This window comes from Mobula birostris, chromosome 7 (genome assembly GCF_030028105.1).
Source record: "Mobula birostris isolate sMobBir1 chromosome 7, sMobBir1.hap1, whole genome shotgun sequence".
In the NCBI taxonomy this organism is placed as follows: domain Eukaryota; kingdom Metazoa; phylum Chordata; class Chondrichthyes; order Myliobatiformes; family Myliobatidae; genus Mobula; species Mobula birostris.
The window spans coordinates 111,996,683-112,019,326 of NC_092376.1; the positions used below are offsets into that span (position 1 = coordinate 111,996,683).

Sequence of the window (22,644 nt, forward strand, 5' to 3'; positions counted from 1 at the left end):
CTTGTATTTTAGTCTGTGATTCAATGGGACATTGCCTATTAAGTTTTCCCACCTCACCCAGAATTTCTCTACCCTCCAGTATAAACTCATCCTGTGGGCAAAGCATAGTTGTGCTGAGTTCAGAGTAATGTTACCCTTGCCATTACCGCTCACTGTGGTGTCCTTAGCTGGATGTTTGGGAATTTATTCAGTTGCAAGACTTGAAAATGACCATAATAGGTGTACTTAAAACTTCCTGACTTTACACAGATGGCTAAGATACTACATGGAGAATATGACCACCTTTTAGAAGAAGTCTATATCGTTGACTGCCGCTATCCTTACGAGTTTGCAGGAGGACATATCAAGGTAAATGCATTGCATATTAAATGAAACGGTGTTTTCCTTGATTCCACCTCATCTACACCTCTGCCTTCCCGCAGAGTAGAAAAGGTATTTGTGGATAATCTCCTGCCACCAACGTTAATTAAATTGGCTGGTTTTTCCCCTACTGCCGCTTTCTGCAGCATGAAGTGAATGATAAGTTATTGATAGTGAGATTATTTCTGGTCTCGAGCAGGCTACATCCACGTTGTCGAGCAACCCCAGCGTGAGCAAGGAGTTGATTGTGCAAGGATCTGAACTGGTTGCAGAAGTGCCTTTATTAACTTGGGTGTGTTTCAACAGTTGCACATTTCTAGTTTGTGTTTGGACTGCTTGTAAAGTTTCTAAGTCCCAGTCCAGGATGAATGTTTCCTGTTTTAAATAATGCGGCTAATTCTGAGCTGAGATCCTCACTGCTTTCCTTACTTTCCTAGGGTGCCCTGAACCTTCACAGAGCAGATGATGCTGTTGATTACTTTCTAAAGAAACCCATTATTCCTAAATCCAAGGAGAAGAGATTGATTCTCATCTTCCACTGTGAATTTTCATCAGAACGAGGACCAAAGATGTAAGTTCTATAGATTATCTTCTTAATCGCCATTGAGAGTGAATTGAAAGCAGGAAGAGCATTTGGAAGGAAGCATCTCGTACTTTTTGGAATCAAGGAATGATGTGAAATTTCAACTGTTAATGCAACTTGGCCAGTGAGTTTAAAAGCAGGCAAGTTCTCAGGGGAAAGAGACTGGTGGTCACACTCATTCCTTCCGTAGGACTTGGGGAAATAGGCGATTATTTATAGGGGTTAGAGCCAATTGTTTCCCTCCCCTTTTTTTTGCTGAGAACTTTAAAGGATGTTAGCTATGAAATGAGTAGCTTTTTCAAACCTGTAAATAAAGAAATATCTGCAGAAATCTTAAAATTAGTTGCTCTGGTGCTGTAGATTCAAAGGCCATCCTACAGACATGAAGGGGAATTGTGTAATAAGGTGTAAGGCAATTTTAATGGATTTAAGAGGACTTGTTTCAGAGCAAGGGTAGTTTTACAGTTGGTTCCATTGCCTAGCAACGTCAGCAATCTGGGGTCAATCCTGACCACTGGTCTCTGTGGAATTTGCATGATGTCCCCGTGACTCCATGGGTTTCCCTTAAGTGCTCTGGTTATCCCAAAGTGTGGCCAGGTTAATGGCCACTGTAAATTAGCTCTAGTGTAGGCAGATGACAAAAAGAACCAAGGGGGTGTTGATGGGCACAGGAATGCAAATAAGCAGCAGAGGTACAGTGAAATAAGACTGAAGAGGACTTGCTCTGCTGGGAGCTCAGTAATTGAATGATCTTTTCTGTACCATAGTGTGAAAAGAGGAATTTAAGGAAAGTCCCTGATTACTCATAATTAAGTGAAAATGCTAAATGTGCCATTGACTGACAGCAGTGTCACTCTAAGTGTAACTCTTAAATAAAGGGAAAACTAGCCAACATTTTGCTCTTGTCTGGTGGTGCACGTGCCAGGATTGAGCCACGCTTGGTTTTGTTACCTCTTGCGTTCAATCATCTCAAGCTCATTGCACACAAGCTTTTTAAAAGAATACACCTCAGAACCCAAGGGGTGGTAGTAGGAGAAGATCACCTGCACCCTCACATCTGCTCCCCCATTCAATAAGATAATTTTTGATCTCTTACCTCAGCGACATTTTCCTGGCAGAAGCTCTTATCCCCCTCAATCTGATTTGACCAAACGCAGGTACAAGCCTGCTTGGGGAAGAGAATTGCAAAGTTTCACTATCCTTTGGAAGAAGAAATTTCCATTCATCACTAATGTATAACTGACTCCTTGTCTTGAGACCATGTTGCATTAGCTTTTGATATCCCAGCCGAGGGAAACATCATTCTTCTATCTGCCCAATCAACCCCTATAAAAATTTCTTTTATGTTTTGTTTTTTCTAAATGAGAGACTATGTCCAATCTATTCAATCTGCCCAGTGAACCTGTATGTTTTACTGGATGATGTAAAATGCCATTAAGTGTTTGCCGATACGCAACGTTTAAATTGTTATCGGCAGGAAGGGAGAAGCAGAGATAAAGCACATCAGAGTGGGGAATTAATACAACTTAATTGTCAGGTTGTGAGATGCTCCACACGTACTCCACAGAGTAGCCAGGTCTCCTTTCTCCTCGAAGGTGTCGGTTAGTGCGGGAAGAGGATCGCAGTATGAACGACTACCCAAATCTGTACTATCCAGAGCTCTACATTCTGAAAGGAGGGTACAAGGCTTTCTTCTCTCAGTTCATGGTAAGTTGTGGCTCATCTTTTCCTGGGAAAACGGAGGGAGTGGTAGGAACTGTATAGTGGGTTTCAACAGTTGTGAAGTCAACCAGCTCTGAATATAGAGGGTGGTGGAGCTGCCCTTTGCTGCCTGACTCAGATTATGATGACTGGCTTAACACTTGAGTTCTTGCGCATTGGGTATAATTCAGATATATGTGCAGTTTCAAGTTCAAAGGTCTTGTGAGCTGTTTCAAACAGGGTGTGGTCGGTCATTCTAGCATTCTGATTTTTTTTTTGTCAAACAACATTGAATGCAAGGTAAAATCTGCCTTCTACACCTCCATTCAGTTTGATTCCAATTATCCACAAAAAATAAATGAAGTGAATCAATTAAAACCTGGATACAACATGACCTTCTTACCATTATTGATTGGTGAATCATAGTGTGCCGTGGGGATCAGGGCCCCAGTGTAGTTTGAAAGTCCATGGGCAGTCAGGAATTTCCTTCTCTTTCCATCTTCCCAAGCCAATTGTGAGGAAAGCATGCCTCCATTTCCATTCTTTCTCCTCTCCCATCCCATAGCTAGTAAAAGTCCCTGGGAACTTGGTGTGTTAGAAACAGAAAACCTACAGCACAATACAGCAGTGCTGAACATGTACTTACTTTAGAAATTACCTAAGGTTACCCATAGGTAATGTTGCATAGATATAAAAATCCTGAGGCAGATGTACAGTCCTTCCATATTAGAGTTAATTTGATATCAACCACTGTTTTCTTAAAATCATTACTGATGGTTCAGGTTAGGTGACAGAGGAGCTTGTTTCCATGTTGTTTCAATTTAATCTTAAAATGGAAGTGAGATTACAGAGGATGTTTCTATTGATACCTGAATACTGCAGTTTGTTTTAGAACAGTGCAGCACAAGAGCAAGTCTTTCAGCCTGTGATGATTTTAAATGCAAGAGATAATTGTACGAGGGGTGATAGATAAACTCGTGGGCTAAGGTAGAAGGGGTCAATTTTAGAAAACCTAGCACATTTATTCTCCTACATTTACACACTTAGTCCAGCGGTCGTGGAGCATAAGGATCCCTTCTTTGTAGAAGTCTGCGTCTTGGACCTGCAGAAGTGGTCCACAGCAGGGGTGGTTGATAAGTTCATGGCCTAAAGTAGAAGGAGATGAGAAGAAACTTCAAACTTTCTGCATTTTCACTCAAAGAGTTGAACTGCACGTGCATGTAACGAGAGCTGTATAACTCATCTCTTTCTACCTTAGGCCTCGAACTTATCAATCACCCCTGCTGTGGACCATTTCTACAAAGAAGGGATCCGTATGCTGCACGACCACTGGATTAAGTGTGTACATGTAGGAGGGGATTATGTTGAAAAATAAATGTGCTAGGTTTTCTAAAATTGACTCCTACCTTAGGCCACGAACTTATCGATCACCCCTCATACTTCTAAGCTGACTAAACCACTCTTTTAAATTGTTAAATGCTCTTACCAGGATCAATTATTGGGAAATGACGTGCTTTGCTACTTGATCATGAGATACTTTATTTGCAGCTGTTAAAGATTTTAATGTTCACCTAAAGCTTTAATATCCGATTAGAGCTTCCCAAGCAATGGGCCAGGGACTTAATAAGAAATTCTAATGATATCTATGTGATCTGTCTCCCCTACGGGCTTTACAGGTGCTTTCAGAGTTAGAAAGCCACTGGTTGCTTGATTTTTTTGTTTTCTGTTGCTGTGTTGCAGAATTACTGTGACCCTCCCACGTACTGTCCCATGGATCATGTAGACTTCCAGGAGGAGATGCTGAAACTGCGGAAGAAGAGCAAATCCTGGGCTGGAGAGCGTCAGAGACGGGACCTCATCTCAAGACTGAGGAAGATGTGAAATGTTGATCCAGCTCATTTTCAGCACCTGTTGGAACTGGCCAATGGAGCCTTCTACAATGGGGTATCCATCCAAATGCACCACTGCCCATAATATAGCAGAGGATGTTTCCCCAACACCCAGTTCTTAATATACCGTCACATCAAAGCAGGAAGATTGATTGCAACCTGATGCAAGAATGGATTTGAAACATGAAAGTTTTAACCTTATTTTTTAGTCTTATTGCGGGAATTGCTTAATTTAATAGCATCTTGCTCATCTGTTTTTATTTGAGAAATACTTTGCATTCTGAGAATCTCTGCCTATCCCGAGGGCATGTGATGATTTGCTGTCGATCCTTGATATTGCAGTAGTATTTGGACGAGTGAATGGATTTACCTGGTGGCTGTAAAATCCCATTGGTTTCAAATGTTTTAAAGTGAAGTGGAATTATTAAAACCCTGGTCCCAGCGGTTGTAAGACATGTGCGTTTCTACTGAAACAGAGTTGCTTTCAGAATCCAGAACAATAACAAACCCCACCTTTTCAAGGTATTATATTAATGAAAGTAAAAATAGTAACACATTAACATTCTCTGACTTTGTTTTCTTCCACTCCCTCTGAATGTCTGACTCGCTTGTGAAAGGTTTTGATGTGTATGAGCAACCCCTGTCATTTAATATGACTGTCCATTTTCACTTTGAGTTTAAGCACGAGCTGTGTCAAGGATTGAATTGTAAATGGCATCATATTCTTCCCTGAAAAGCCTCTCCATTATTACTGTCAAAAGTTTTACGAAAGCTGGATATGGACCAACCATTGTTCCATATCCAGCACACAGACAAGACTTTTCCTTCTAAACAACTTTTCCCTCCTGATAAAAGGGCAAGATTTGGTTTAATTCCTTGTCCAAGCACAGCTCGGCCCAAGATCATCTAATCAGGGACAAAACAGGTTTGTGGTTGTTTTTAAATCAAGAGGAACTGGATAACTTGGAAATCCCATTCTCCCCCCACCCCCTTAATGTCATTCGCTGAATTAGCTTTTGATGTTTTTCTTGACTCCATATGACTGGTGGTTTCTTTCTTTCTTCTGCTGAAAATGCCCAGGAAAGGGCTTGTTATAATACAAGCATCTTTCAAATATATTAAATAATATGATTTCTCCTTCCTAGAGGATGCAGAGATGTTATGAAATTTGTTAAAGTGTTGAATATTATGGCAGTGGTACGCATCTAAGACTGTTAATTTTGAGCAAGGCGTCAGGGAAATAGACGGGTGTGTAACATCATGGTGGGTGCTTTCAGTTTGGCTTGGCAAGGTGCTGGATGTTGGTATGCTGATGGGAGCTGCTGTGTTGTTTCCCTGTCATGGTTGTCATGTCCAAGGAGACTGAACTGGATGCTTTGAAATTAAAATATAGTAAATGGCAGGAAATCCTGTGGTAGCAGAAAGCTGTCTTGGGACCGGTCCTATTTTTTTTTTACGCTTCCTATAGGGGAAAAGTAGGATTTAGTGTGGATCTGGGAAAGTTGGCCTGCAGTCACAATCATGTGACTCTTGATAGATGTTCAAGTAAGAGAAACTAATAAACGCAGGATCAGGAAATAATTGTAGCCAGGCAATTTAATGTAGTGGATATGATGTCATCCACATTTCAATTGTTAATGATGCATGCCTCCACAAATGGAGGTATGCAGAGAGCTCACTTGTTGTAGTTCCAGAATGGTTTCGCCTGCAGATGAGAAGGTGTTGGATGTAGATTTGTCCCAATCTGTGACAAAACACAATGGAACACCAAACCAGCAGAAGAAAAAACTGGATTTGAAATCTATTACATCGTGAGTACATGAATGTTGTTTAAAAACATGACTGGTTCAGTGATAAGATGTATAGTGCATTGCTCAGGGTGAGAGCTGAACCCAGAATTGGCAAACATTGCCGGCCCTTACCAGAAGGAATAACATTAAACCTATTTACTTGAGGCCAGTTCCATAAACATACAAAATGTGTACATTCCTCGATTGAAGTATGCTGGTATTGGATGTGAGGAGTAATCCAAACACAGGATTCTGCTTAACACACAAAGCACTGGGGGAACTCTGCAGGTCAGGCAGCGTCCATGGATAGAAACGAACCACCGACGTATCAGGCTGCTACCCTTCATCAGTACCAGTAGATCTGAGCTTTTGAAATCCATAGCTGGAGTATGAATATTCCTGGTGTTTAATGCCCATAGTGGTGGGCCACCTTCCTTAACACTGCAGCTTGTGTTGAAAAGGCACTCCCACAGTTAGTTATTCACTAGAAACTAACAACAGCTCATTCACCAGCTCTCATTTTGAGCCACTCAGAAAGAAGTTTTTCTTTTCCCCGCAGTGAACTTTAATAGGTTTGTCGCAGTGAGATGAGATGTCACAAAGATGTATTCACTAGCACTGTAGAATAATGTGTTGGTAAGCAGAAGTGTGTGTGTGTGTGCGCCTCTGCATGACATATACAGATTCATATTTGCAGCGTACTTTTGTTAGGATCACCTGAGTATTGATCCCAACACGAAATGGTTGGCTTAAAATCATTTGGGTTCTTTTGTATCTTCATTGTTTCTGTGGGATAGGTGACCTTACAGAGGGTATGTGTGGTTTTCTGTGTCCCTTTCAGAACAAAGTGGACCATGTGCCTTTGGTTGTACCTGATGAATGACTGAAGAATGAGAAAAGGAGGCACAGGAGATGTATCATCTCGGGGTTATGGACAACCCACATATGAATGAGTTCCCGTTGTGTTATGAAATTAAGAAGTCTGATATTCCTATGGAGGGCAGAATTAGTTTCTCATCTGTGTCTCTCCTGCTAGTAGTTGCTCATTCTTGATGCTGTTCATAACAGTACTTTGAAGGTTCACCATATTGAGTGTTTTGATTTTTGTTTGATGTGTGTTCTGACATGTGCAAAGTCAACATGTGGATATCTGCAAAAATGGGACCTATTATTGTAAAGGGGTGGCCTATGTATTGTACCCAATTGTGAGACTACATTTATTTTATAAATGAGGCTTTTATTTAATTTTCATCAAGCCATGCATTTTTTAAGTCCTGACTTTCACTGCCTTAAAGATCAGTGATTGTCTCCATTGAGCACTGGTTGCTCAGTGGAGCTCTCAGACGCAATACTGAGCCCAGCTGAACTACCAGATTCTTGACAGTAATTCAATTCAACGTCTGTGTCTAAACCATCATAATCTTTGTAACTTGCTGGCTTGGGACTTTTAACCCAACACATGCATTAAAAGCTGGTTGTTCAATGGTACGCCTGTTTTGTTTTCATTGTGAGTTTTATTGTGGACTATAAACTGCAAATCACTTCAAGAGCGCCATTTATCTTATCTCTACCGTCCTGTGTCTATCCTGCGTTCACTTCATTGAAGGCCAAAGGTGAATGCCAATTTTTAACGCATGTGAAAAATAATGGCAGGTATGTAGGGAATGCTGGTTTTGATGGGGGTTGTGGGATGAGTGATTATTGGGAAAAGAAATTTCCAGAGATTGTCCATGTTATAGGCTCAGTTGTATGGGAGTGAGAGGGCTGGGACAGAGGAGTGGGTGGTCAGCAAGTGTCCAGTCAATGTTTCTTTAGACATTAAGTGTGTGATAGGTCTGATGGGACAGCAGGTGGTGGCTGTTCCCGGTAATGCAGAGGAACTAAGTTCTGTAGTGGCTAGGAGTTGCTGTGGACTAGGGCACGGGCCTTAGGCATTTGAGAAGTAGGTTAGAAGATTGGAGATAACAGACTCATAAGGATGGACCAGGTGTCTTCATTCTCTCCCATATGCAATTCTGGGATTTAACCTATTTCACTCCCCCCACCCCCACCCTCCAACCTCACTTGCTCTGCTTCAGACCTCCAATTTTAGCCAACAGCTAAACGCACTACAAGGCCACTTAAAATACGAGACTGAAGTGGGAACTCGAGTCAGCAAAGTGTCCGTTGTAGGAAGTGGGAATCTTGGTATAGGAGGCAACAACGTTACATTGTTGATGGATTTGCCCCTTTCCCCACATGTAAGCCAAGAAGTAGATGAAATAGTGAGACTGGAAATGGCGGATTGTTTCACTGCTCTGCCATCAGTTATGTGGGGAGGAAGGTGGCGTAATGGTTAGCACAGTGGTTTATAATACCAGCAACCAGAGTTCAATTTCCGCTGCTGATGTAAGGAGTTTGTACATTCTCCCAGTGACCTCATGGGTTTCCTGAGTGCTCTGGTTTCTTCCCACAGACCTATCGGTTGGTAGGTTAATTGGGCACTGTGAATTGCCCTGTGATTAGGCTAGGATTAAATCAGGGTATCGTGGGGCTTGAAGGGCCGGAAGGACTTACTCCACACTGTATCTCAGTAAATAAACTTATCAATTTGGCATGAGTAACTCTCTCACAAAGGCACAGATACTATCAAAGATACTACATAGGTTGGGTTGGTGAGAAATGTGCATGTGGACCTGTTTTAGGTTTCACTGATTACAATGGAGCATTCAGTCCACATTATGCTCTTGTTCCTGACTGGTTCCCCTCTCAGAAATGCATGTAATAGAATAGACCAGGAAGCACTCTGGCTCTGATCCATGATCTTATGGCATGAGGTCTGAGATGCTGCTCGTCCAAAGGTGCATGAGATTCAAGATCTGTGGTCTGATTGAGGGTCAGGAGTCCTACCTGCAGTACTTTGCAGGCACCTTCTGTCTGAAGCTATCTCCTCCTGCCTTTGGCCCTGAAAATGCAGCAGTCTGTGAACCAGATTAAATTGGTAGCTCTGCTTTCAATGAGTTTTAACTTTCTAGTCCCTGGAGTCCCTGGTTGTCTAACACTTGTCCAGTGCCCTTCAAGCCAAGAAGCAGATAGGCTGGGGTTGGTGCGCAGATTCTAGAACACAATTCTTATTTTACTCACTCCACATCCAATCATAACTCATTCATTTTTGTTGGCCAAAATCCACCAAGGTCACCACCTCTCCCTCTGCCAGAGTCACAATAAGCTTTGGTTCCTTACTTTATATTTGCACTTTTTGCACATCCTCCTCATTGGAAACTTGGCTCCAATGTTTTCAACTAGCACCTTTTAATTCAACACCTTTAAAAATGGCAAGTTTATTACTACAATAAATCTACATTAATCACTTGCAAGTTAAGTATTCTAATGGCACAGAATGGTAAATGTCTCTTTGAGACATTAATAAATGTCACCAATGATCTAATGTCTGCACACTGGAAAAATTGGAGCTAGAATTCCAAGCTAGCTGAGATTCTGTAAATGAGGTCTTGCAATGAAGTTCTCCAGCATTAAGAATTGAGAAATTTTAATCACAAGTTGCTTTGTGAAAATTGAGTCGCCGTGATCTTTAGCACTGGTTTAAAAAGAAAGGCATAAAACATCATACCCTTCCATAAAGTGGGTCAATTAATCTCTATCATGAATTTTCAACAACAGCGACTCTTTGCAAAGTTCATAAAATTAATTCTGTAGAGTGATCTGTCACAAGTGGACATATTACTCTTCAGATACTCTGTACTCTTCAGATCCCTCCTTTAAGAAAATGCTGACTAGAGTGCACCAATAGAATGGTGTCACCATTTGTCTGATTTTAAATTAGATTACTGATAAGTATAGGTCTGGCTGCCTTCATTTAAAAAAAAATGATGTGAAACTCATTTTCAGCTGCATTGATATTCAAAGCTATTCAAAATACTACTTGAACTACGTCAAGGAATAGTTCTTTTAATAGACAAAAGATGGAGAAACAATTTTTATGATGTTGGCTCCAGGAAAAATTTGTGAAATCTTGTCTGGACACTTGTCCAATGAATTCTGTTGGGGAAACAAAGACAATTTGCCCAGTACTGCTGATTCCATCCCAGTGTTATATTGGCTGACCATTTTCATCCTGTCCTCTATTAATCTATGAACAATACTCCTTTCTGTTATTCCAGGCTGCAAAGGGAAACCAATAGCTTGAAAGAACTGGCTGAGTAGCAATTGCATAGTTGTGGAAACATTATCAGGCTATAATCTAGTTATGGTGAGGGACTCAAAACTAGTAGAGTACTGCTTTGGAGAATAGTCGATCCATCCATCAAGGTGGCCATTGTTGCTTCCAGATATTAAAATAGAATGACCTTGTATTGATTGAAGTGGGCAGGTGATAGATGCTGCCACCTCTGTCCTACACCAAGGCAGAGGTGGACGTCTCGTGTGTGATTGACGGCTGTTCTGTACTTGCACTGTGCCTTGAGGAATGGGATTTGCAAATCTAAATCTCATCGATATTGTAGAAAAGAAGAATGAATCTTGTTCTGGGAGAGCCATGAAAATTTCTCCAGCATGCAACTTGTCAGGGATATTAACGTCAGTTTGATTTTCTTCGGGTATCAGCATTGAATCCTGCATTTTGCTTTTTAATAACCAGCAACATTTATTTGCTGTAAGGTGTCTCTTTGCTGTTTTGCACCAAAATATTAAATATTTACATATATTGCAGAAACCAGGGACATTCTGCACCCAACTACCTGCTTTCTAATAACCAGCAGACACCACTTCCACTGGACTGTCCTATTGTACATACTAACAATCACTGCAGCCCCATCCACAGCAGTTCCTATTTATATTTCCCGAAGTCTTTCATGTGTAACTCAGTAAAAGAAGTGATACCAAACCACAAAGGGATCTTTTGGGAGAGAAATTAAAATCTTATTTGGAAGAAGGGCTTAAGGATCTTCTTAAAGGTTGAGATGATCTGCAGCAGAGAGTTTGGTGTGGTGATTGGGAGAGGTAGAGAGGGATAATGGAGAGGGCATAGCACCACAAGTGGAATTTCAGAATTTAGGATTTGGGAAGGTGAAGGCAGGAAGTGATTAAAATGCAAGGTGATAATTAGAAGATGGCAGATAACAATGGTTCAATTTAATATCAGAGAATGTGGACAGTATGCAACCTGAAATCCTTACTCTTTGCAGACATCCACAAAACAGAAGAAAAAACCCTCAAGAATGAATGACAGCAAACGTTCGAACCCCAAAACCCCCCACCTCCCCCCCCGGCTCCAAACACAAACAACAGCAAAACCATCAAAGCCTCCCTCCCCCCCGATAGAAGATAGAATAGTACAGCACAGTACAGGCCCTTCAGCCCACAATGTTGTGCCAACCCTCAAACCCTGCCTCCTATATAAGCTCCCACCTTAGATTCCTCCATATACCTGTCTAGTAGTCTCTTAAACTTCACTAGTGTATCTGCCTCCACCACTGACTCAGGCAGTGCATTCCAAGCACGAACCACTCTCTGAGTAAAAAACCTTCCTCTAATATCCCCCTTGAACTTCCCACCCCTTACCTTAAAGCCATGTCCTCTTGTATTGAGCAGTGGTGACCTGGGGAAGAGGCGCTAGCTGTCCACTCTATCTATTCCTCTTATTATCTTGTACACCTCTATCATGTCTCCTCTCATCCTCCTTCTCTCCAAAGAGTAAAGCCCTAGCACCCTTAATCTCTGATCATAATGCATACTCTCTAAACCAGGCAGCATTCTGGTAAATCTCCTCTGTACCCTTTCCAATGCTTCCACATCCTTCCTATAGTGAGGTGACCAGAACTGGACACAGTACTCCAAGTGTGACCTAACCAGAGTTTTATAGAGCTGCATCATTACGTTGTGACTCTTAAACTCTATCCCTCGACTTATGAGAGCTAACACCCCATAAGCTTTCTTAACTACCCTATCCACCTGTGAGGCAACTTTCAGGGATCTGTGGACATGTACCCCCAGATCCCTCTGCTCCTCCACACTACCAAGTATCCTGCCATTTACTTTGTACTCTGCCTTGAAGTTTGTCCTTCCAAAGTGTACCACCTCACACTTCTCTGGGTTGAACTCCATCTGCCACTTCTCAGCCCACTTCTGCATCCTATCAATGTCTCTCTGCAAACTTTGACAATCCTCTACACTATCTACAACACCACCAACCTTTGTGTCGTCTGCAAACTTGCCAACCCACCCTTCTACCCCCACATCCAGGTCATTAATAAAAATCATGAAAAGTAGAGGTCCCAGAACTGATCCTTGTGGGACACCACTAGTCACAATCCTCCAATCTGAATGTACTCCCTCCACCACCACCCTCTGCCTTCTGCAGGCAAGTCAATTCTGAATCCACCTGGCCAAACTTCCCTGGATCCCATGCCTTCTGACTTTCTGAATCGGCCTACCATGTGGAACCTTGTCAAATGCCTTACTAAAATCCATATAGATCACATCCACTGCACTATCGTCATCTATATGCCTGGTCACCTCCTCAAAGAACTCTATCAGGCTTGTTAGGCACGATTTGCCCTTCGCAAAGCCATGCTGACTGTCCCTGATCAGACCATGATTCTCTAAATGCCCAGAGATCCTATCTCTAAGAATCTTTTCCAACAGCTTTCCTACCACAGACGTAAGGCTCACTAGTCTATAATTACCCGGACTATCCCTACTACCTTTTTTGAACAAGGGGACAACATTCGCCTCTCTCCAATCCTCCGGTACCATTCCCGTTCTCTCGCCTCATGGAGCAGCCTGGGGAATATTCTGTCAGGCCCCGGGGACTTATCTGTCCTAATGTATTTTAACAACTCCAACACCTCCTCTCCCTTAATATCAACATGCTCCAGAACATCAACCTCACTCATATTGTCCTCACCATCATCAAGTTCCCTCTCATTGGTGAATACCGAAGAGAAGTATTCATTGAGGACCTCGCTCACTTCCACAGCCTCCAGGCACATCTTCCCACGTTTATGTCTAATCGGTCCTACCTTCACTCCTGTCATCCTTTTTTTCTTCACAAAATTGAAGAATACTTTGGGGTTTTCCTTTACCCTACTCGCCAAGGCCTTCTCATGCCCCCTTCTTGCTCTTCTCAGCCCCTTCTTAAGCTCCTTTCTTGCTTCCCTATATTCCTCAATAGACCCATCTGATCCTTGCTTCCTAAACCTCATGTATGCTGCCTTCTTCCATCTGACTAGATTTTCCACCTCACTTGTCACCCATGGTTCCTTCACCCTACCATTCTTTATCTTCCCCACTGGGACAAATTTATCCCTAACATCCTGCAAGAGATCTCTAAACATCGACCACATGTCCATGGTACATTTCCCTGTAAAAACATCATCCCAATTCACACTTGCAAGTTCTAGCCTTATAGCCTCATAATTTGCCCTTCCCCAATTAAAAATTTTCCTGTCCTCTCTGATTCTATCCTTTTCCATGATAATGCTAAAGGCCAGGGAGCGGTGGTCACTGTCCCGCAGATGCTCACCCACTGAGAGATCTGTGACCTGACCCGGTTCATTACCTAGTACTAGATCTAGTATGGCATTCCCCCTAGTCGGCCTGTCCACATACTGTGACAGGAATCCGTCCTGGACACACTTAACAAACTCTGCCCCATCTAAACCCTTGGAACTAATCAGGTGCCAATCAATATTAGGGAAGTTAAAGTCACCCATGATAACAACCCTGTTATTTTTGCACCTTTCCAAAATCTGCCTCCCAATCTGCTCCTCTGTATCTCTGCTGCTACCAGGGGGCCTATAGAATACCCCCAGTAGAGTAACTGCTCCCTTCCTGTTCCTGACTTCCACCCATACTGACTCAAAAGAGGATCCTGCTACACTACCCACCCGTTCTGTAGCTGTAATAGTATCCCTGACCAGTAATGCCACCCCTCCTCCCTTTTTCCGCCCTCTCTATCCCTTTTAAAGCACTGAAATCCAGGGATATTGAGAATCCATTCCTGCCCTGGTGCCAGCCAAGTCTCTGTATGGCCACTACATCATAATTCCATGTATGTATCCAAGCTCTCAGTTCATCACCTTTGTTCCTGATACTTCTTGCATTGAGGTACACACATTTCAGCCCTTCTACCTTACTGTCTTTACACCGTTAATTCTGCTTCTCTTTCCTCAAAGTCTCTCTATATGTTAGATCTGGCTTTACTCCATGCACTTCTTTCACTGCTCTATCGCTCTGGTTCCCATCCCCCTTGCAAATTAGTTTAAACCCTCCCGAACCATGCAAGCAAACCTACCTGCAAGGATATTGCTCCCCCTGGAGTTCAGGTGCAACCCATCCAACCTTCCCCAGAAGAGATCCCAATGATCCAAAAATCTAAAACCCTGCCCCCTGCACCAACTCCTCAGCCACGCATTCAACTGCCATCTCCTTCAATTCTTACCATCTCTGTCACGTAGCACTGGCAGCAATCCTGAGAACGCCACCCTTGAGGTCCTGTTCTTCAGCCTTCTGCCTAGTTCCCGAAACTCACACTTCAGGACCTCATCCCTCTTCCTGCCTATGTCGTTGGTCCTTACATGTATCACGACTTCTGGTTGCTTTCCCTCTCGTACCAGGATGTCGTGCACTCGGTCAGAGACATCACAGACCCTGGCACCTGGGAGGCAACAAACCATGTGGGTGTCCTTCTACGTCCACAAAATCTCCTGTCTGCTCCCCTGACTATAGAGTCTCCAATGACGACAGCTCTCCTCTTCTCCATCCCACCCTTCTGCACCACCAGGTCAGACTCAGTGCCGGAGGCCCTGCCACCGTGTCTCACACCTGGTCGGTCATCCCCACCAACAGTATCCAGGACGGTAAACTTATTATTCAGGGGAATGGCTACAGGGGTGCTCTGCACTACCTGTCTGCTCTCCTTCGCTTTCTCCCCTCTGACTGTCACCCAACGACCTGCTTCCGACAGCCTAGGTGTGACTACCTCCCTGTAGCTCTCATCTATGACTGCCTCATTCTCCCTTATGAGTCGAAGGTCATCCAGCTCCTGCTCCAGATTCCTTACACGGTCTTCCAGACCACCTAGTCGTATGCACTTCTGGCAGATGTGACTCTGCGGGAGAGGGGAGTTCCCCCAAGACTGCCACATCTCACATGAGAGGCACATCACTGTCTCAGGAGACATCATAAAAACCAACTGCGATCAAGCTTGTCCTCCACCTCTTCTCATCAAAGCCTTTCAAGTCAAAGCCTCAAAGCTCCACTCCTTCACCGGCCCACTCACCCACTGGCCGCTCCAGCAAAATCACCAACCCCTCCCCACTGCCCACTATGCAAGAAATAGTAAAGCTGCCAAAGAGACCATGATCTGGACTCTAACCGAAACTGCTGTCCATTCTCCCTCTCTCCCCTCTCCCGAGTTATAGGACTGGAGCAGATTATAGAAGGTGGGGAGGGTTAAGATCATGGGAGAATTTTAAAAGTGAGGCATAGTCAGTGCAACAAATAATTTGAGTCAGCAAATAGAACGATGATGGGTGAACAGACGGTGTGTGAAGTAAAACAGGGGCAATAGCAGTTAGAAGTGGGAGGTGAGACCCTGGCCAGGAAAGGACTCTGAATAGATGCCCATTCCTTCCAATACATTTAACCTGTTGACTGCCCTGCTATAACAATGTTGTAAGGTGTAGCTTCAGCTTTCTCCATATATTGATCAGATTTTGTAGTCTTATTCCTTTGATCTTGATAATCCAATTTGATAATATATTAAAATTATATAAAAACTAGGTACATTCAAAGATAATTTAATTGTGCATTTATTTTGACTCCATAATGAGTTTTGTTTCTATTCATTTGATGACCAGTTGTAATCAGTACAAAGGAAGGTTTGTTGAAGGATTTTGCCAAGTAAACTTCCGATGTATTTTCTGTTTTTGTTTAAATTTCAATTATCTTCCTCCAAGTTTGGCTAGCTGAGTGATACGTATCTCACCGCTTACCCTGATCTCTAACCTTTTTGTTTATCCTTCACTGGTCACCATTTTGCATCTGAAAAAGTCCTCTGTGGCTTCAAAGTTCAAAGTAAATTTGTATGTTACATATACTACCTTGAGATTCATTTCTTACAGACATATACAGGATAAAATAGAAATACAATAAACTTCTGAAAACTATACATAGACAACAAACAACAATTGTGCAAAAGAAACCAAACTGCAAATAAACAATACTGAAACATAAGTAGTAAAGAGTTATTGAAAGTGAATCATAGAATCAGTTCAGAGTTGAGGTGAGTGAAGTTATCCACAATTGCTCAAGAGCCTGATGGCCATAGGGTAATAACTGCTTCTGAGCCTGGTGGTGTGGGACCTAAAGATTCAGTACTTCTTGCCTGATGGTAGTAGCAAGAAGAGGGGGGCATGGCCTGATGGCAGGGTGCTTTCTTCTGGCAGCGCTCCATGTGAATCTACTCAATGGTGGGGAAGGTTTAATCTGTGATGGACCAAGCTGTGTCCTCACTTTCTGTAACCTTTTCCATTTGTGGATATTGGTGGTTCCCTACAAGGCTGTGATACAACCTGTTAGGATACTCGCCACTGTCCATGCTTAGAAGTTTGTCAAAGTTGTTGACATGCTGAACTTTTAAGAGAGGAGGTACTGTCATGCCCTGATTGTCTCCTTTTATTCCAGCATTGTTCCTGTGGAACAATAATCTAATTGATTTTTTTTTCACCCTTAACCCCGTCAACCTATTCTGGGATAATGGAATGACTTGTGAGTCACCCTAGGAATTCCTGAAGAAGGGTCTTGGCCTGAAACGCTGGCTGTTTGTTCATTACCATGGATGCTACCTGACCTACTGAGTTCCTCCTGCCATTTTTTCACGTTGCTTTGGATTTACAGCATCTGCAGAGTTTTTTTTATGAATTCCTGTCTATGATCACTAAGGTTCTTCCATGGCTCATCTTAATTTAATGATGCACGTCAATTAACCTGTGAGGAAAGTTGCGGTTCTCCAAACAACAGATTGAGGAAGGAATCTTCATTACAAAAGTGCACTACAGATAATTTTTACACAGTGGTTATGCATGTTTCAGTTACAGTGTAAAGCTGTAAGAGATATTGTGAAATTCCTCTATTTTCTTTTAAACAGTAAAATATGATACATTTTAACCCCTATCTATCATAGGTTAATTAGTACTTACAACCAGCAGATGGCACCAAAGGTTAACTGCACAGGCAAGAGTGCCAGGATGTTGAAGTAGGGCTGTCCAGTTACTCCTGTTGATCCCTGAATTCATTCAAGTGTACCTCCGTTTTATTTGATATGTAATCAGTTCTACACTGGAATGGTTCAAGAACCTGTCACTGCCTTGTAGTTTAGTACAGAATGGTTTGGTTTATGCCAAGTTGAGATCCTTACTGCAGTTTAGCAACACTTTTATTACTTTGCTCTAAAATGGAATTTTTTGTTCTAATTGTTTTTACTTCTTGTAATCATTGTGTATAATTTATGTTTTGTATATTTTTGTGAATGCTGTTTATATGATGCTATGTGCCTGTGATACTGCTGCAAGTACATTTTCATTGTACCTGTGCATACATGTAGTTGTGCATATGACAAAAAACTTGACTTTGAACTTTCCACCTCACCGCAGAGGACCAGATATCCTGCCCCTGGACGATGAAATTGACCCTCTTATCCTTCTCCATAAGTTCAACTGTCCGGGCTAATGAGGGTACATATCAAATTTTATCTTGCTATGAGTTTCTTTTGAAAGTGGCTTCACAAGTAGATAGAGTCATAAAGAGAGCTTTTGGCACATTAGCCTTCATAAATCAAAGTATCGAGTACAGGAGTTGAAGTTGTATGAGACGTTCTTCAGGCCTAATTTGGAGTATAGTGTGCAGTTCAGAACCCATTCTGTGCCTGCAGGGAAGTAGTAAATAAGGTTGAAAGAGTAGAGAGGAAATTTACAAAGGTGTTGTCAAAAATTGACCTGAGTTGCAGGGAAAGATTGAATAGGTTAGGACTACTCCCTCGAGCAAAGGAGGATGAGGTGAGGTATGATTAAAAATTACAAAGTTATGAGGGATATAGATAGGTCAAATGCAAGCAGGCATTTTCCACTGAGGTTGGGTGAGACTAGAACTAGAGGTCATGGGTTAAGGATGAAACAGGAAATGTTTAAGGGGAACATGAGGGGGAGTTTCTTCACTCAGAGGGTGATGAGAATGTGGAATGTATTGCCAGCGGAATTGGTAGATGAGTTTGATTTCAACATCTAAGAACATTTTGATGGGTACGTGGGTAGGAGGATAGTATTGGGTAGGAAAGGAATGGAAAGCTATGGACTGGGTACAGGTTAATGGACTAGGCAGAATAATAGTTCAGCACAGACTAGATGGACCAAAGGGCCTGATTCTGACCTGTAGTGTTCGATGACTGTGTTCCAAATCTCACTGAACACTGATTTCTAAGATCTACTGTTGAAAGTTTCCTGGCTGTTTACATTATGGTCTCATATGGCGATCTGAATACACAAGGAGTAGGGAACTCAGCTTAAACCACCATGGGCACATCCCTCCCCTTAACCGGTATCTTCTACCTCATGAAGACAATAGCTATCATCTAAGATCCCAACCATCCAGACCATACCATTTTCTCACAGCTAATATTAAGCAGAAGGTATAGACATCTGAAGTCTCACAGCACCATGTTCAAAAACAGCAGCTTCCCTTCAACCAATCAGTTCCACAACCAACCAGCACAACCCTAATCAAATTTCCTCAGTATAACAATGGCACTCGCTTGGGCTCCAGCTATGAGGCCTTTTTGTCAACAGTCCATGTTCCAAGCCTGCACTAGTAATGTTCCCCAACACTTTCTGTGTAACATTGGTGCTGTTTCATGCACCCATGCCGAGCTCGTCAATTTCATCAACTCTGCCTCCAACTTTCCCTGCCCTCAAATCTACTTCGTCTGTCTCTGCCACCTCTCCACCCTTTCTCGATCTCTCTGGCTCCATCTCTGGAGACAGACTGGCTGCTGATTTTTTTTTATAAACCTTCTGACTTTCACTGGCATCTTGACTATATCTCTTTCCACCCTGTCATTTGTAAAATTCTACTCGCTATTTTCAGTTTCTCCATCTCTGCTGCATCTGTTCTCAGGATGAGACATCCCATTCCAGAACATCTGAGAACATCCTTCCTTGAAGAATGGTGTTTCCCTTCCTTTACGACTGATGCTGCCTTCACCCGCATATCCTCCATATTCCAGGTATCCACCCATATCCCATTTTCCAGCTGCCATACAGGAATAGAATTCCCCTTGTTCTTACCTACCACCTCATGAGCCTCCTCATCGAGCACATCGTTCTCTGCATCTTCTGCCATCTCAATGATCCTACCACTAAGCACATCTTTCACCCCTCCTCCTCCACTCTCCACTTTCCACAGGGGTCGCTCTCTCTGTGACTCCCTTGCCCACACGTCCCTCCCCACTGTTCTCTTTCCTGGCACTTATCCCTGCAATGCTAATCCTGCCCCTTCACCACCTCCCTCACCGCCATTCAACGGTCCTTCCAGGTGAGACAACACTTCTCCTGTGAGTCTGTCGGGCTCAGCAACTGTATCTAGTGGCCCCCGGTGTGGCCTCCTCTATACTGGTGAGACCCGATGCACATTGGGGGACTACTCGATCGAGTAGCTCTGCTCCATCCGCCGCAACAGGCGGGATTTCCAGGATTTCCCGGTGAGTACCTGTTTTAGTTCTTCCACTCCTATTCCGACATGTCGATCCGCGAACTGCGTGATGAGTCCACTCTCAAAATGCAGGGGTAACACCTCATATTCCGTCTGGGTATCCTCCAGCTGGACATAATGAACAGTGATTTTTCTAACTTCCAGTAATTTCTCTTTCCTCTCCCTTCTTCTCTCTTTTCTATTCCCCATTCTGTCTCCTTTCTTACCCCTCTTCTCTTCACCTGCCCAACATCTCCCTCTAATGCCCCTTCTCCTTCCCTTTCTCCCATGATTCTTTATCCTCTCTTATCAGATTCCTCCTTCTTCAGCCCTTTAACTTTTCCACCTATCACCTCCCAGCTTCCCTCATCATTTTCCTTCCCCTACCCACCAACTTCCCCATCACTTGGCTTCAGCTATCACCTGCCAGCTTGTACTCCTTCCTCTTTCCCCACCTCCTTCATCTGGCTTCTTCCCCCTTCCTTTCCAGTCCTGATGAAGGGTCTCAGCCTGAACCTCTGTTGTTTATTCATTTCCATGGATGCTGCCTGACCTGCTGAGTTCCTCCAGCATTTTGTGTGTGTTGCTCTGCACTTCCAGCATCTGCAGGATCTCTTGTGTTTCTAGCAACACTATGATCACTTGGCACTACAAAGGACTTTCTTTGTTCTGCTTGCGTTTTCTTGTAAAAATTTTCAATACTTTTGGTTTCCATTGTGAATGTTGTTTCTCTGCTGATCATCAGAGGACCTGAAACGGAGAGGGTCAGTAACTTTAAATTCCTGGGTGTCACTATCTCAGAAGACCTGTCCTGGACCCGTCATAAAAATGTAATTGCAAAGAAAGCATGACAGTGCCTCTACTTCCTCAGGAGGCTGCAGAGATTCACATGTCATCAAAAGCCTTGGCAGACTTCTATAAGTGTGTGGTGGAAAGTGTGCTGACTGGCTGCATTATGAACTGGTATGGGAACACCAATGCCTTTAAGTGGAAAATTCTACAAAAGGTAATGGATTTGGCCCAGTACATCATGGGTAGAACCCCCCCCCCCAACCACTGAGCCATTCTACATGAAACATTGCCGTAGGGAAGCAGCATCATCATTAAAGATCCTCACCACCCAGGCCATGCTCTTTTCTCGCTGCTGCCATCAGTTAGAAAGTACAAAGGCCTCAGCACTCACACCACCAGCTTCAAGACCAGCTACTACCCCTCAACCATTGGGCTCTTGAACAAAAGGGATAACCACACTCATTTTAAGGTCTCTTTTATCCTGATATTTCAGGATTATCCTGATATACTCGTTCTTTATTGCTATGTGCTTATATCTGCGTTTGCACAGTTTGTCCATTAATCCTGTTTACGGGTACCGTCCTATAGATTTGTTAAGTACATTTGCAGAAAAAGAACATCAGGGTTGTATGTGCTGACATGCATGTACTCTGATAACAAATTTTACTTTGACTCTGATGTGTGTATTATGCTGCAGGAAGTAGGTTTTTCAACACGCCTGTGCGTACGTGTACTTGTGTAAATGACAAACTCAGCTTTTAACTTGTTTTAATCTCTGAACTAATGGTCACAACGTTTGCCCCAATGCACAACAAAAATCAAAACAGCGAGCTAATAGACTGGGCAAGATCATAACAGGTAAGGCAATGACAGTGGAAGAGGGAAAACCAAATGAATTGCATTAATGAGTGACCTTAATGAGAGTATGATTCTCCCCAAGGTCAAACATTGAAGCCTGCGGTTGATGCAATCCCATGCCAAATCCTGTTAATCAGAAAGGAACTCGAGGTGAAACATCATTGGCAGCTTGCATTCTGTTTTCCAGTGTTCTATAACCCACCAATTTGTTCTGTAGCATAAAAAACTGCCCCCGATGTGGCCTCCTCTACATTGGTCAGACCTGTCGTAAATTGGGGGCCGCTTCGTCAAGCACTTCCACTCCATTCCGTCAAAAGCAGAACTTCCGGGTGGCTAAACATTATAATTCCAGTTCCCATTCCCGTTCCGACATCTTGGTCCATGGCCTCCTCTTGTGCCAAAATGAGGCCACCCTCAGGGGGGAAGAGCAACACCTTAGAATCTGGGTAACCTCAAATCTGTTGACATGAATATCGATGTCTTCTTCCGGACAAAAAAAATCTCTTCTTCTTTTCCTCACTCTGGCCTCTTACCTCTTCTCACCTGCCTATCACTTCTGCTGGGTCCCTCCTCCTTCCCTTTCTTGTAATGGCGTCACTGCTCTCCTATCAGATTCCTTCTTCTCCATACCTTCAGCTTTCCCACCCACTTGGCTTCACCTATCACCTTCTAGCTTGCCTCCTTCCCCCTCCCATATCTTCCCCCTTCCTTTTCAGTCCCAAAGAAGGGTCCTGGTTCGAAACGTCAAATGGTTATTCATTTTCATAGATACCACCTGACCTGCTGAGTTCCTTTCATTTTGTGTGTGATGTTTCTCTCTTTGCCTACCAACCCTAAATCTGCATGAGGTGACAATCATCAACATGGAAGTACATTTAATGGGGAGTATGGCCTGTAGCAAAGAACAGAAGCAATGTAAAACTGAAGG

The 22,644-nt window shown here is 43.0% G+C and overlaps 1 protein-coding gene across 4 annotated transcripts in view; it reads left to right on the plus strand.

Annotated features, from left to right (window-relative positions):
- The window catches only part of LOC140200369 (M-phase inducer phosphatase 1-B-like), a 50,380-nt gene extending 42,578 nt beyond the window's left edge, over positions 1–7,802 (plus strand). For all 4 annotated transcript variants that reach the window (XM_072263599.1, XM_072263601.1, XM_072263602.1 and 1 more), the window contains 4 exons: positions 250–348; positions 798–931; positions 2,539–2,650; positions 4,385–7,802. In XM_072263599.1, the coding sequence (XP_072119700.1) occupies positions 250–348; positions 798–931; positions 2,539–2,650; positions 4,385–4,525 (486 nt within the window). In that variant the 3' untranslated portion in view covers positions 4,526–7,802. The remainder of the gene's footprint in view (positions 1–249; positions 349–797; positions 932–2,538; positions 2,651–4,384) is intronic.
- Positions 7,803–22,644: the final 14,842 nt, after the last annotated feature.